Raw genomic sequence first — 14,476 nt, 5'->3', positions numbered from 1 at the left:
TAGTCCCAATCCCTTATTTTATAAAGAAACTGAAGCCCAAAGGTCAAGTGACTTGTCCAATGTAACAATAAAGGTGGCACTACCAGAATTTGAACTCGGGTCTTCTGACTCCAAAACCATTGCTTTTTTTACTGCACCATTTTGCCTCCAAAGAAAGAATAGCCTGAACATAGTAATGTAGCCAGTGAATAATTTCACCAGATTAATTTAAAGACTATTCCCAGATAACCTTATTCATTTTCCCTTAATTTACAGATGGGGGAACTTAGACCTATAGAAATGATCTGTCCAGTATCACACAATGGCAGTTTTCACATCCATGTTTTCTCCATCCATAAAGGACTGTTTACTGTTTCTAGCCGGAGATAGGATGGCAAAAGGATGGGTAAATTTTAACATGGGGAGGGAGGGGGCAGGGAGTGAAAGAGGAAGAAATGAGTAGAGACCCAGCCCAGAAAATGGGGAGCTGCAGTGATGGTCCTAAGCAGCCTTTTTTTCCTGATGAGACTATAGCCAGGAACTATGCCTTCTCCTCCCCTTATATTCTTCCACCACAGTGCCTAGTACAAGTGCTTACTGACCCAATAGCCACAAAGCGTGACCTCACCTCCAACAAAGAGCTCGATCCCTCCAGCTTCCTTGATCTTCTCTTCAAAAGCATCACATTCTGCCTGCAGATCAGCTGCATTCCCATCCAGGATATGGGTGTTTTCAGGGCTAATGTCAATGTGCTTGAAGAGTTTCTCCCACATGAAGGTGTGGTAGCTCTGAGAGTGGTCACGTGGGAGGCCTAAGGGACCACAGCAATGCTATTACTTCCTGTCTCTTCCAAAATTAGATAACAGGACACTTCACAGAACTAATCAATCAGCAGGCAATTTATTAAACACTATGTGTTAGGCACTAGAGAGACAAAACCAAAAATTAAACAGCTCCTCTCCTTAAGAGGCTTTACTAGGGGGCAGCTGGGTGGCTCAGTGGATTGAGGTTCAAATGCAGCCTCAGACACTTATCAGCTGTGTGACCCTGGGCAAGTCATTTAACCCACCATTGCCTAGCCCTTACTGTTCTTCTGTCTTAGAACCAATATGTAGTATTGGTTCTAAAGGTAAGGGTTTTAAAATAATAATAGAAACTATATATACATATACAGTTTTCTATTCTCCTGGTAGAATTAATAAGCTTAAAGATACAGAAAACATTTTATGCATGTGTATATATATATACATATATATATATATATATGTATACAATAACAATAACTGTACAAAATAAATACAAGGTAAATGTATGGTGGGGAAAGCAGCAGCATCTACAGCTTTCCTGACAAGGGATTATCCAATCTGTGCTGGAAGACCTCCAGGGAAGAGAAGCCTGCCTACCTCGGGGCAGCCCATTCCATGTTTAGAAAGCTCAATTGTTACAAATATTCCTTGCTGAGCCTCAAACTGCTTCTTGGCAGCTTCCACTCACTGCTTCCAGGCCTTTCCTCTGGGGCCAAGAAGATGAAGTTTAATCCCTTTTCCACATGACAACTTTCAGACATTTGAAGATAAGGATCATGTACCTCCTCCCCAAGTCTTCTCTTCTGCAGATTATCCTCTTTATAGATATGATGTTAAGTCCATGGAAGATCATGAGTTTACCGAGAGAGTGTAGAGAGAAGAAAAGACATGATTCATGTCTTTTCACTTTTCTGTTTGCCTTCAAGTTTACTGAAGTCCATTGCCCAATCATCGGGCATTTTGTAAGTGCCTACTCTGTGCCAGGCATTGCTAGACAGAATACGGTCACAAAAATAAGAAGGTCCTTGTCCTCACAGAGCTTCCATTCTATCTGTTCACAGATCAGGAAACATAGGATATGTACACACACACATACAATAGGAAGGGTTCCTGGAAGTGAATTTGAGATGAGTCTTAATGGGTTCCAAAAGGTAGAGTCTTAATGGGTTCCAAAAGGTAGCCACAGAGATGGTCTAGGCCAGTGCTGGCAAACCTTTTAGAGGGGCGGGGGATATGAGAAGTGTCCTCAGGTGCCCATAGAGAGGGGAGGGGAGGAGAGGGGAGCAGCCTGGTCCCTCTGGCTTTCTAGTAATGAACTCTGGTGAACTCTGTGCTGGGGCAAGGGTGCGTATGCCCACAGAGAGGGCTCTGAGTGCCCCCCTCTAGCATGTATGCTATAGGTTGGCCCCCACAGGCCTAGGCAAAGGCAGAGAATGTTGTGTATGTGTAGTCAGTTTGGCTGTAGCATGTTTTATGTGAAAAGGAGTAATGATGTGTAATCAGCCTGGAAATAAAGAATAGTGCCAGACTGTGAAGGGCTTTAAACACCAAACACAAAATTATATTTTATAGGGAATGCTGAGCAGCCAATAAAGTTTCTTGAGCAGGGAGGTGACATGTTCAGACTCATGCAGACTTTAGGAATATTACTCTGGCAGCTATGTAGAGGGTGTTTTGTAGAAATGAGAGAGTGGATGCAAGAAGACCAATTAAATGATTGGGGGAGGGGGGTGGCACGCGTGTAGCATTGTAGATAAAGCACAAGGCCTGGAGTTGGGAGGTTATGGGTTCAAATTTGGCTGCAGATATTTCCTAGCTATCTGACCCTGGTGAAGTCAACCCTGATTACTTAGCCCTTGCTGTTCTGTCTTAGAATGGATACGTTAAGGATTTTTAAAAAGGTACTGATTGCAGTAGTGAAGCTGAGAATTGACAAGAGCCTGAATTACAGTGACTTTGCTGTGTGTAGAGAAAAGGATGCATGCAAGAGATAAGGTAGAAATGATAAGATTTGGCAACTTATTGGCTATGAGAGTTACACACCAGGGTAGCTGGATGAATGGTGGTGCCTTGAAAAGAAAGAAATTAGGAGAAATGGTGGATTTAGGGAAACATTCTAAATTCTGTTAGAACAGGTTGAGTTTGAGATGCTTATGAGCCATCCTGGTAGAAAAGTCCAGCAAGCAGATGGAAAGCTGTCAGAGATGCTATTCAGATTTGAGAGTCCTCTTTATAGATATGTGATGGTTGCATCCATCCCAGAAGATCATGAATTCACCAAGAGAGGGGATAGAGAGAAGGACCCAAGACAACTCTGATATACATTCACACAAACAGGGTAGGTAAGATATGTTTAATGACCCTATAAAACAGACTGAGAAAGACTGATCGCAGGTAGAAAGAAAACCAAGAGAAAACAGAGTCCTGAAAATCTTATTAAACTATCTTAGCAAGTAGGGCCTGAGTGTTCCACACTTTCAATTGCTACATAAGACCACAGCAAAGATGAATACAGACCACTGGATTTAATAATAAGGGATCATTGATAACCATGGGGAAAGCAATCTTAGCCAAACTGCAAAGAGTCAGAAAGTGTTTCATGAAAGCTTGGCTATGAAAAGCAAAAAGAATATGATAATAGCTTAAGAGAATGATGGTGTCAGGAAGAATCAGGTTTTTTGGTGGTTGCTGTTTTTGTTTTCAGGAACAGGGGAGATCTGGGCATATATGTGACAGGAGAAAAGGTTCCAGTAGATGGAAAAAGGGCAAAAATTAAGGAGAGATTTGACCCAATGGTAGCCATATACTCCGGTAAGGTCAATGTCATACAAAAGGCTCCATAAACCCCTTAATATTTATGGCAGCCTTTTTTGTAGTAAGAATAGGAATTGGAAACAAAGTATATGCCCATTGACAGGGAAGTCCATGAATGGAAGTGAATATTATTTTGCTATAAGAAATAACAAGCATGAGGAGTACAAACAAGCCGGGAAAGACTTACATGATACAAAGTGAACATGAAGAAAGCAGAGCCAGGAAAACAATATACCCAAAGACGACAACATAAATGAAAAGAACAACCACTATGAAACAACTGAAACTAACCGTTTTGGAATTATAAAGAACAAGCTTGGCTCCAAAGAAAAATAAGAAAAGATTCCTCTCCCTACTCCTTTTCTGAGGTTCAGATCTGCATTTGTGGAACACTGCATATAATATGAAATTTTTTAAAATGTGCTCATGGGTTCTACAGAATCCCTTTTTTCCCTTTTAAAATTATTTTATAAGGGATGATTCCACAGTGGGTTATAGGAGATGGGAAGATCTAGGCAATGCAAAAACAAAAGGTCAAAAAAATCAATTTCAAGAAAATTAGAAAGGAGCAGCTGGGCAGCTCAGCGGATTGAGAGCTAGGCCTAGAGATGGGAGGTCCTGAGTTCAAATCTGGCCTCAGATACTTCCTAGCTGTGTGACCCTGGGCAAGTCACTTCACCCCCATTGCCTAGCCCATACCGTTCTTCTGCCTTGGAACCAATACATAGTATTGATTCTAAGAGAGAATGTAAGGGTTTAAAAAAAATTAGGGAGAGAAAGAAGGAATGATAAAAGGGTCAAGATCTGGAAGGAATGGAATGCCAGGTTGGTAGAGTGTTGGACATTGACTAGGACAATGGAATAAGGGATTGGTTAACAGAAGGATCAAGGTTTGGAAGAAAATAAAGCCAGAGATTGGGAAAAGGGCTGGAGTGACTAGAGCTTGTAATGAGGATAGAAAATAGGTTTAGGAGGGGTACGGTACTGGGAGGTAACAGTCAAAGTAATTTCTGTGAAGGCAGAACATTTGTGGATGATGAGTAATGTGTGTAGCTGAAGTAGAGTAAAGGTGAAGATGACAGGAATTGAGGCTGATAAATAGGGAAGCAAAGCCTTCCTAAAACATGGGGTCCAGAATTAAGCACTATACTCCAGAAGGGAAAGCATGGCCAGATAATAGTTGTCCTGAAAAAGATCCAGGGATTCTAGTGGACTGCTAACCCCATATGTATCAATATGGCAGCCAAATGAGCCAATGCAATCTTAGGCTGTATTAACATAATCTCCAAGATGAAGGAGGTGGTAGTCCCCTGTTTTTAATTATTTTGTATGTCATAGACCCTTTGAAAGTCCAAAGAGGCTCAATGGATTCTTTTTCTGAATAATATTTTTAAATGCCTAAGATAAAATACATATGATTTCAAAGCAAACCATTATACTACAATACAGTTTTCATAATATTTTTTAAAACCAAGTTCATGAATCTCAGGTTAAAGATCCATGCTCTATATACTTTTAGGGGAAAAGTGCCTAACGCATAACGTTCTAGTCACTATTCCTGTTTACTAGACACCCTTTGGCCAACCTAGAAAGGCTAGCCAAACACGAAGGAAAGCAATCTCCCAGCTTCCTAGTTTTGGCATCCCATCTGCAACTTCTATGCAATTGGTCTCTGTCTCTCCTCCCATGTTTTCCTGCCTCTCTTCCCTCCTCTCCCCATTCTCCAACTGGCCTTGGGTAGAGAATAGGGAGATAGGGACAGGGAGGAAAACAAACAGTATCACTACCTTCTGATATCCTTAAAAATGCTTTTGAATTCTGCCACAAGAGGCTTATTAACTGTAGGTGAATTAGAGTGCTAATTAGGCACCTAAATGTAGGTGAATTAGAAGCCAATCCATCTGTGTATTCCACAACTCACTACTTTTATTAGCTAAAAGAGCAATCAGGCTTCCAAGATGAGATTTCTTTCCTTGGTCAGTAAAGACAAGACACAACAAAAATATAAAGAATCAAGAAACTGAAAGATAAAATCCACCAAAAACAGAAAGGGAGTTGGTAGAGTATTTTATATGGCAGAGTGTTCCAGTCTTTTTCCAGTCTCTTGTTTGATATCCCCAGTAGCCTGGAAGGAGAGTTAGAAGAGAAGGAAAGAGGAGATGGCCTAAATACCTTAATGGGGGGAAGGGGGATACATCCTATTATGAACTCCTCTGCAATCATTCTTTCCAGAGACAGAGCACAAAGTTCAGTGGCAGACACTGCTCTAAGCTACTTAGGAGGCTCAGGCCTTATCTCCCCTGCCCAGTTAATCACTCACCTGACCGAAAGGCCCTAATCCACTTAAGCCAGGGTCAGAGGGCTGCCATAGTCTCAGATCCCATCTTCCCCCCTCAGACCCTCATAAAAGCACTTACCCACATACTCATCCATGTTAAATGTCTTCACATACTTGAAGGACAAGTCCCCATTCTTATAATACTCAATCAGCTTCTGGTAGCATTTTTCGGGCGTGCTCCCTAGAAGAAAGGGAAGTCAGAGAATGTCCCTTCTAGAGGTTTAAGGGTTTATTAGCATCATCCAGGAGCCAAAACAGTGATTTGAAGACCATTCCTTGGGAGCAGGCCTCTCTATCCCAGGGCACATCATATCCTTTATTTTCTCCTTTCCAGCTGCCTTTTTTCCCCCATCTTTCCAAAAAGTCTGACTGGGGGAATTCTCAATCCCTATGTCTTCACCATTAAGAGATCTTTAGTTGAAGTTGGAATTCAGTTTAACTCCAGTCCACACTGAGTCCTTTCCCTCTAACTAGGTAGTTATTTCATATTTATTAATTGATTAATATCACGCAATTTAACACATTCCAACATAGGACACAAATCTGTTTCTCCTGCTGGACTATAAGCCCTCTGTAGCAGTGTGTTGTTTCTCTTGTATTCTCCATAGCACAGGATGGCTGGTGAAATGCCAGGCATGAGGAAGGATTGTTTTGCAATAGCTCTTTTAGGATTCAGGGAGTCCCAGTGAGACTCAGACCTTCTCATTGTCCTTGTTCCTTAAGAGAGTCACTGCCCAAACTCTGTGGCTCTTGGCCATCAGCTCTACCGATGTGAAGCTTCTGAAAGAGAAACCAACACATCACTAGAAGACTGCCCCAAAATGACACAGTCTTCATAGACTCCATGAGAAATTAATTGGGCTAGAGATTGGTCACATACTACTGAGATGGTACCTACAAGATATCTGATGACCTCTTTGTGAGGATACATTGGTAGAGGTCCAGCTTCTTGAACAAGGCTGTAACACTGTCTCTCCATGGTTAGAATTCTGGACTAATGGGAAGTCAAGATTAAATACTGGATGTTCTTGTGGACAAGTAAAGCTTTTGTCTCACAAATGCAAAGGAAAGCAGGTAAGAGATTAGAAATAACTCAATAGAAAATCCATCAGAAAAATAATTCAGGGGCCAGCTAAGTGCCTCAGAAGATTGAAAGACAGGCTTAAGAGATAGGAAATCCTGGGTTCAAATCTGGCCTCAGACACTTACTAGCTGTGTGACCTTGGGCAAGTCACTTAACCTTCATGGCCTAGACCTTCAGGCTCTTCTGCCTTGGAACCAAAACACAATATTGATTCTAAGACAGAAGGTAACGGTTCATAATTTTCCAGAAAACTCTTTGGATAAATATAGTTCACATTTAAATCATATTTTAATGTTTGCCAAACACTTTGACCATCTTGTTTCATCCTCAAAACCCTTGAGATAGGTACTATTATTATCTTCATTTTTCTGATGAGAAAATGGACTCAGTGGTTATGGGACTTAAGAATCACTCGGATGACATGTATCTGTGGCAGGATTTCAATCCTGGTCTTCCTGTGTCTTAAGTCTAGCACACTATCCACCACACCATGCCAAAGACAACATTATCAGTCTCTTGACTTGGTGAGTGGTCAAGTTTGCTCTTCTATTTAACAGAATCCCAGACAAAGCAATAAACACCCGGTTCCGTTTCCCATTTGCAAAGAAAATAGGGCAGGAGGGAATGGAGAAGTGGGAGGAAGAATTAATTAAAAATTATGAAATGCTAGAGACGGGAGGTCCTAGGTTCAAATCTGGCCTCAGACATTTCCCAGCTATGTGACCCTGGGCAAGTCACTTGACCCCCATTGCCCACCCTTACCACTCTTCCACCTAGGAGCCAATACACAGAAGTTAAGGGTTAAAAAAAGAAAAAAAGTTATGAAATGCTACAAGAGACTATAAAACCTCAGAGGTCTACAAGAGGCTTAGTCTGAGTTCTAATGAGTAAACTACTCTGTTGTCTCGGTAATGATGTCGATTATGCTCTGGAGTGCCTCCATTCATTTCCTGGCTGCCTCAAGCCAGGCCCTGCTATTCTGGCACTTCTGTGGCTTACTGGGGGATGGTTCCACACTTTCCTTCCTGTTTCTGACCAATGGAGTTGTCGCTTCAAGAACCCATCTTATTTTCCTCCATTTCTTGAGAAAGTGGAGGTCAAAACTAAAATGCTAAGTTGCTTTTTTAGATAAAAAGCTTTGTAAGCTCAAAACTTAGATAAATCCCAAGTCTCCTCTACCATCCTCCATGATCCCAAAGACCACAGCAGCGAGAAAGTCTAGGGAACAATAGATGTTTTTATAGCTTCCCCCATAACTTGAAGATCTCACAACTATTTTAATCTTGACTGATAACTGGAGCAATATTCGGAGAGGGGCAAAGGGGCACTCCACAGTTGAGAGGAGAGGTATGTATCCTGAATGTGGGGTCTTACATTTGTTGGGGAAACTAACCAATTTCTTAAAATTTTTCAGTTCTGTTGTTTTAGGAATGTAAGCTTAATCAGAAGCTATTCCTAACCCTAGAAAGCTACACCAAACCAAACAGCAATAAATGTGGACAGTTGATTTTCTGTGATGTCTAGAGGCAGAGATGGACTGATAGGCTCTGGAAGTTCTTTGCAGTCCCTCCAATTAGTGCCTTGTGGATCCCAGAGTAAGATATGCTCCACAAGGAATCCCAAACCTTTTTGTTGACTGAACAAAGCTTCCTGGACTTTTTATATCCTCCCCATTTTGACTTCCCTGCCACATCCCTCAAAAGGGCCCCGTGACCTACCTGTAGGAAGCCCCAACGTGAAATACCTATCTGGCCCTGGTCGAAACTGGATGATTCGGTTTCTGATGTACTTGGCAGCCCATTCACTGGCCTGAGAGTAATCATCCAGGATGATGAGTTTCATTGTGCCCTGTATGGGGATTTACAAGGAAAGAAATGGCTAAAGCAATTTACTTCCCATTAGAACATAGGACCAGAGACTTCTGAGCTGTCAACATATAATCTATTATGGGACAGCAAGGTGGCTCAGTGGATAGAGAATGAGGTCTAGCAATGGGAAGTCCTGGGTTCAAATTTGGCCTCAGACACTTCCTGGGTGACCCTGGGCAAGTCATTTAACCCCATTTGCATAGCCCTGACACTTAGTACTGATACTAAGACAGGTGTATGTGTATGTGTGTAAAAATATATAGACAATCTCTTCACTAGGCCACTGGTGAGGAATTCCCCCAAATGCTCATCAACACACCCAACAGCTCATCCTGGCAGTTCTCATCACCTTCTCCTATGCAGTGTCAGGGACAAAGGACCCCAAGGACAACCAGCTGAGGGTGAGACCTCCTAGCAAATAACAATGGCTCAATGTTATCTCATTTGTTCCAAGGACCACAGAAAACCAGAACCTTTAAAAGAATGAGGCAACAAATGCTTACATGGGAGACAGATTAGGGTTGAACAAAAAGAACTTTGCAACAACTAAATTGTACTACAATGAAACAAAGTGTCCCTTTAAGTAACAAGCAGTCTTAGGGCCAATATACATTTAAACACTTAGCAGGTGGCAGGTATCAAACCCAAATGTTGAGAGTACAAAGTAGCCCCTGTCCGCAAGGTCTTTACATAGGACCAACTTGCACAAGATACAGTAGAAGACATGCATTAATCTGGGAGTGCGTTTAACTACAGTCCTTTACAACTTTGAAGATTCTGGAACTCTAAAATGTATAGGAAACCATGATCATTTCACAGTTCCTGGGGGCACTTCCAGTAGTCCACAGTATCCTGGAAGGTCCTCTCCAAAGGCAAGAGCACCCAGATTCCAACCCTAGCCTCCCCACCCAATCCAGTCCCTGATTGTCTCATCTGTAGGCAATTCCAAGGGAACAGGGATTGATAGTGCCCAGTCGTGATTCTGGGGCAGAGGGGGTAGGGGGGAGGTGTGAGTATGTGTAATTTGGGAGTTGGAAAAGCTAAACACTTTAAAATCCTGGCTCTGCTCTTTACAATGTATTTTGCAACTTTGTGCAAATCCCCTCTGAGGTTCCTCAAATAAGAGGATCAAATGAGATGACTTCCAAGATTCAATCCCAGGTCCTTAATGGTTCAAATCTGATTCTGTACCAAAAGGCTTCAGATTTCCCATTCTGAAATGATAACTTCAGACTAATGTCTTTTCCTACCTCACAGGTATAAGCCACATAAAACCCCTCCAAGTGAGAACACTGCGACAAATTAAATAGTCTAAACAAATGGAAAAAGTTATTACAGTGGACACTACTTGTTTTTTGTTATCTCCAGTGCTAGGCTCACCTCATTTGGGTTTCTTGGGTAGAGATACTGGAGTTGTTTGCCATTTCGTTTTCCAGCTCATTTTGCAGATGAGGCAAACAGGGTTAAGTTACTTGCCCAGGGTCACACAGCTTTTGTGTCTTGATGCTAGCTTTGAACTCAAGATAACTCTTCCTGACTCTGGGCCTGGCACTCTAGCCACCCCTCGAACTAGCTGCCCCACCAGACACGTAGTAAGCGCTTAATAAGTGCTTGTGAACTTAACTCCGAGGAAGCCACCAAAGGGGCACAATTAGGGTAAGGGGGACGCTTCCTTCTCGGGTGCCCAGCGCTCCTCCAGTTTCTTTATGCCTCTGGAAGAAAGCAGAAGCCGAAGCACCCACTTCTTAGCTCTCGCCAGTTTCCCGAGTCCCAGGGCCTTGGAGCCCTAGGTCCGCTCTCGGGGAAGAGTTCCTGTGCCCGGGGGCCGAGAGAAGACAAGAGAAGCCCCCGCCCGGGCCAATCAGCAGCTTTGCACCGAGGCTCCCTGGGTCCGGGACGAGGGCTGGGGTTGCCTAGCCTCCCGCCCCCCAGCAGCGGCGCCCGGGCTTGCTGCGGCGCGCCCTCACCTCCCCCGCGCCCCCCGCTCCGCACTTACTCGAGCCTAGCTCCCGGGCTCCTTCAACTCCGGAGACTGAGCGTGTGCAACTCCTCCTTTCGGCTTAAAGTCATATGACTGTCAGGTCACGTGGCAACGGATGCTTACTCAGCATCCTCCTCCCCCTCCTACCCGACCCCCGACCCTGGCCGCGCCCAAGCTCCCCAGACTACTGCCCAGGCGCCAGATTTAGACTTTACCTTGCTAGCAAACGCGGGGGCAGAGTCTAGCGCTGGGGCAGCCTCCCTTGGAATCCTGGAATCTGGCTGAAAACTCTCCAGCAAGATTTGCAACCTTTTAGATCCCTACTTGGTGCAACGCTGGTCCCTTTCTCAGAACACTGCTGCTAAATACACAACATAAAATACAAGATGACAAAGGAAACTATTTATATGGGCACAATCATGGGCACACTTTCTTTAAAGAATTCCTGTTGGGCCAAGCCTAGGGGAGAGGAGGTGCAACTTGCTCTAGGTCACACTCTAAAGTCTTGTGACTCCACTGGCCTGTAAGCACCCCCCACCCCAATCATTTCTCTGGGACCTAGGAGTTTGGTCACTCTCTCCTTCACACCCCACTTCAAGCCTAATACACTTAAAATCGCCATAATGCTGTAGAGTCTACCAAAAGGTTTGACCTAAGGCGAGTCACCCAGTCTCTCTAAGATAAAATGCCCATCCCTGTAAAATGAAGGTGGACTACATAATGCCTGAGGCCCCTTCCAACTCTAAAAGAGGTTGTATAATGGGTAGAATCTGTCCTGGGAGTCAAGAAGAGCTGAGTTCCAATCCTACCTCAAATGCTACATAACTGTGTGAGAGAGAGAGGAGAGGGAAGCAAGCATTTATTAAGCACCTACTAGTACTTCTAGGTGGCAAAGTGGATAGAATAAAGTCAGGAGGACATCTTTCTGAGTTCGAATTTGGCCTTAGACACTAGCTGTGTGACTCTAGGCAAGTCACTTAACCTATTTGCCTCAGTTCATCTGTAAAATAAGCTGGAGAAGGAAATGGCAAAGCACTCCAGTATCTTTGTCAAGAAAACCCCAAATAGGGTCACGAAAATCCTAAAGGTCTGAAAGACATAAGTATGTGCCAGGCACTGTACCAAGTGTTTCACATAACCCACTTTTCTGAATATATCCTTGTGCTCCCTCCCTGGAGAGCCAACCCTTGTAACAAAAGATTTTAAAAGGGTGAGGGGACATGGGTGGGAGAAGCTGTTCAGAAAAACCAACCAACATATCAGCCAAGGCAGACACTTCCACATAGTCTTCTTAGAGCCACATTTGGGCAAGTCAATGCCCATGGATTATGGAGCTGTGGTACATTCTATTTATTCATTTATTTATTTATTAGATTTTGGAACTTTCATTTAATTAATTAATTTAGACCATTTCCCTATGGTTACAGAATTCATGTTCTATCCCTCCCCTCTCTCCAACCCCTCCCATAGCTGATGCACAATTCCACTGGGTTTTACAGGTACATTCTATTTATAGTTAAGGGAACAGAGGCCCAGGGAGGGCAATTAACCTCCAAAAAAGCCTCCCCAGGATGTGTTTACTGCAGAAGACTCACATCCATCTCCCCCCTTATGGCTTTAGGGCTACATAATCAACCAAGGATAAGAAAACCCAGAGAACCATTCAGTAAGCTCAGCAACGGTGGAGAGGGATGAAAGGCAGATGAAAGGTAGGGGAAGGCAGGGTATCCACACTATTCTTTGAGGTGCCAGTGCCCAGTTTTGGTTTTGGTCTTGGTTTTAGCCTGAGTTTTGAGGGAATCCACAGCCCACAGCTGATGTTTTGGTTTTGGTTTGGATGGGGAGGGGCAAGGAATGAGGAAGGAATGAGCGGATAGGTAAATGAGGGATCAGCAGATCTGCAGACTTTAGATCTTTTGTTCCTCTGTTTTATGTTATAACCCCAGGGATAACTTGCCATCTCTGCAAAGGGAGAAGGAAACAATTTAGATCATATAACTACAGAAATCTTATGTGGAAATTTGTTATTACATGTGTCAACCTGGAAAAACACAGAACCACCAGAGGAGCTACAAAAGAACAAGTCTTTAATCAGGACAAGGGAAACAGAGTTCTTACAGCACACACTGTTATCAATACCACACCAAACTAACCTCTGAGACTCTGGGAACAATGTCTCTGCTCGAAACTGCACCACAGATGGATATCACCATCATGGGAAATTGGAATAGGGTATCTGGGAGAGGCTCAAGTAAAATGAGAGAAACCAAGAAATCAAAAATAGGGGTACTATATTACTCCTACTATTCAGGGTGCTTAATGGGTGCTTAATGGCTTTATTGTTTAGTCTGGGACAAGGGTCAGTCTGGGAATTTTTTGAAGGCAACTTTCCATGGGAGAAAAGTAAACTTGGGGTTTCATAAAACAAAGTTGTCACATGTAATTAATAAAATAAACTATCTTTACAAAAAAAAAGAATATTTGTTCCTGAGGCCTTAACTGATCTCCCATTTATAATTGTCATAAAATTCTAGTTTTATAAAAGAAACTTGCTACCTCCCAGAATCCAGGAAGTGAACTTCTTGGAGAAGGCGCCATGGAGATGCCTGCAGAAACCTCACACTGCACCAAAAGATCCAGAATGAACTTTGAGTTGTAGTGAAATTGAACTGTGGGGAGTTGTAACACATTTATTTTGTATGTATACTCTTTTTCAGAGGGGACTGCCCCCTAATTGGCTTTTTGTCAGTGCTCCTATCAATCATTAGTTTTATTCTCTTTCCCTTTTATCCCCAAAATATTGTAATTTATAAGTTGGTCATGTTTACAAGATCCATTGGGGAAACTAGTCTTCCAAAGGATCTGGGTGGGGGGGATTGTGTAATTAAAATTTGTTACTTCAAATATTGGAAATTAATATAAATCATACACCCAGCAGCTAGTGCCTTCAACATAAAAATGACCTTGTATTCATTTTTAATACATTTTTAGTATATCTTTATGTGTACATATTGGAGGCAGCTAAGTGGCAAAGTAGATAGAGTGTCAGGCAGGAAGACTCATCTTCCTGACTTCAAATCCAGCCTCATTCTGTGAGTGTGAAACCCCCTACCCTCTTTTATGATTATAATAATTTTAAATAATATTAAATATACATAAAAATATATATTTATATAAATACAAAAATATAAATATCAAATATATTAAATAAAATAATTTATTAAATAATTATTAAATAATATTAAAATAACACAGGGGGCAGCTGGGTAGCTCAGTGGATTGAGAGCCAGGCCTAGAGACAAGAGGTCCTAGGTTCAAATCCGGCCTCAGACACTTCCCAGCTGTGTGACCCTGGGCAAGTCACTTGACCCCCATTGCCTGCCCTTACCACTCTTCCACCTATAAGTCAATACACAGAAGTTAAGGGTTTAAAATAAAAAAAAAAATAACACAAGCATTAGTTTTGAGTTCACAATCAAAGTGATATATTTTGCTAAAAAGTTATAGTGGTATTGAATCTTGTTTACATCTTTTGACTTTAAGCCTAGAACCATAAGCTACTACCAAGTCCATCATACCCTGTTGGGTGCAAGCTCAAGATGGTCA

General features: G+C 42.5%; 1 protein-coding gene across 4 annotated transcripts in view; it reads right to left on the bottom strand.

Annotated features, from left to right (window-relative positions):
- Nucleotides 1-10,930, bottom strand: part of GNPDA1 (glucosamine-6-phosphate deaminase 1) — a 35,165-nt gene extending 24,235 nt beyond the window's left edge. For 3 of the 4 annotated variants that reach the window (XM_044664520.1, XM_044664519.1, XR_006505473.1), the window contains exons 1-4: nucleotides 10,886-10,930; nucleotides 8,740-8,869; nucleotides 6,017-6,118; nucleotides 608-790 (exon numbers count right to left, since the gene is read on the bottom strand). In XM_044664520.1, coding sequence (XP_044520455.1) covers nucleotides 608-790; nucleotides 6,017-6,118; nucleotides 8,740-8,863 — 409 coding nt within the window. In that variant the 5' untranslated portion in view covers nucleotides 8,864-8,869; nucleotides 10,886-10,930. The remainder of the gene's footprint in view (nucleotides 1-607; nucleotides 791-6,016; nucleotides 6,119-8,739; nucleotides 8,870-10,885) is intronic. The other variant, XM_044664522.1, reaches the window with a different exon arrangement.
- Nucleotides 10,931-14,476: the final 3,546 nt, after the last annotated feature.

Source organism: Gracilinanus agilis, chromosome 2 (assembly GCF_016433145.1).
Source record: "Gracilinanus agilis isolate LMUSP501 chromosome 2, AgileGrace, whole genome shotgun sequence".
NCBI lineage: Eukaryota > Metazoa > Chordata > Mammalia > Didelphimorphia > Didelphidae > Gracilinanus > Gracilinanus agilis.
Note: the sequence above shows the minus strand (reverse complement) of the source record. Positions and strands in the feature narration are given on the sequence as shown.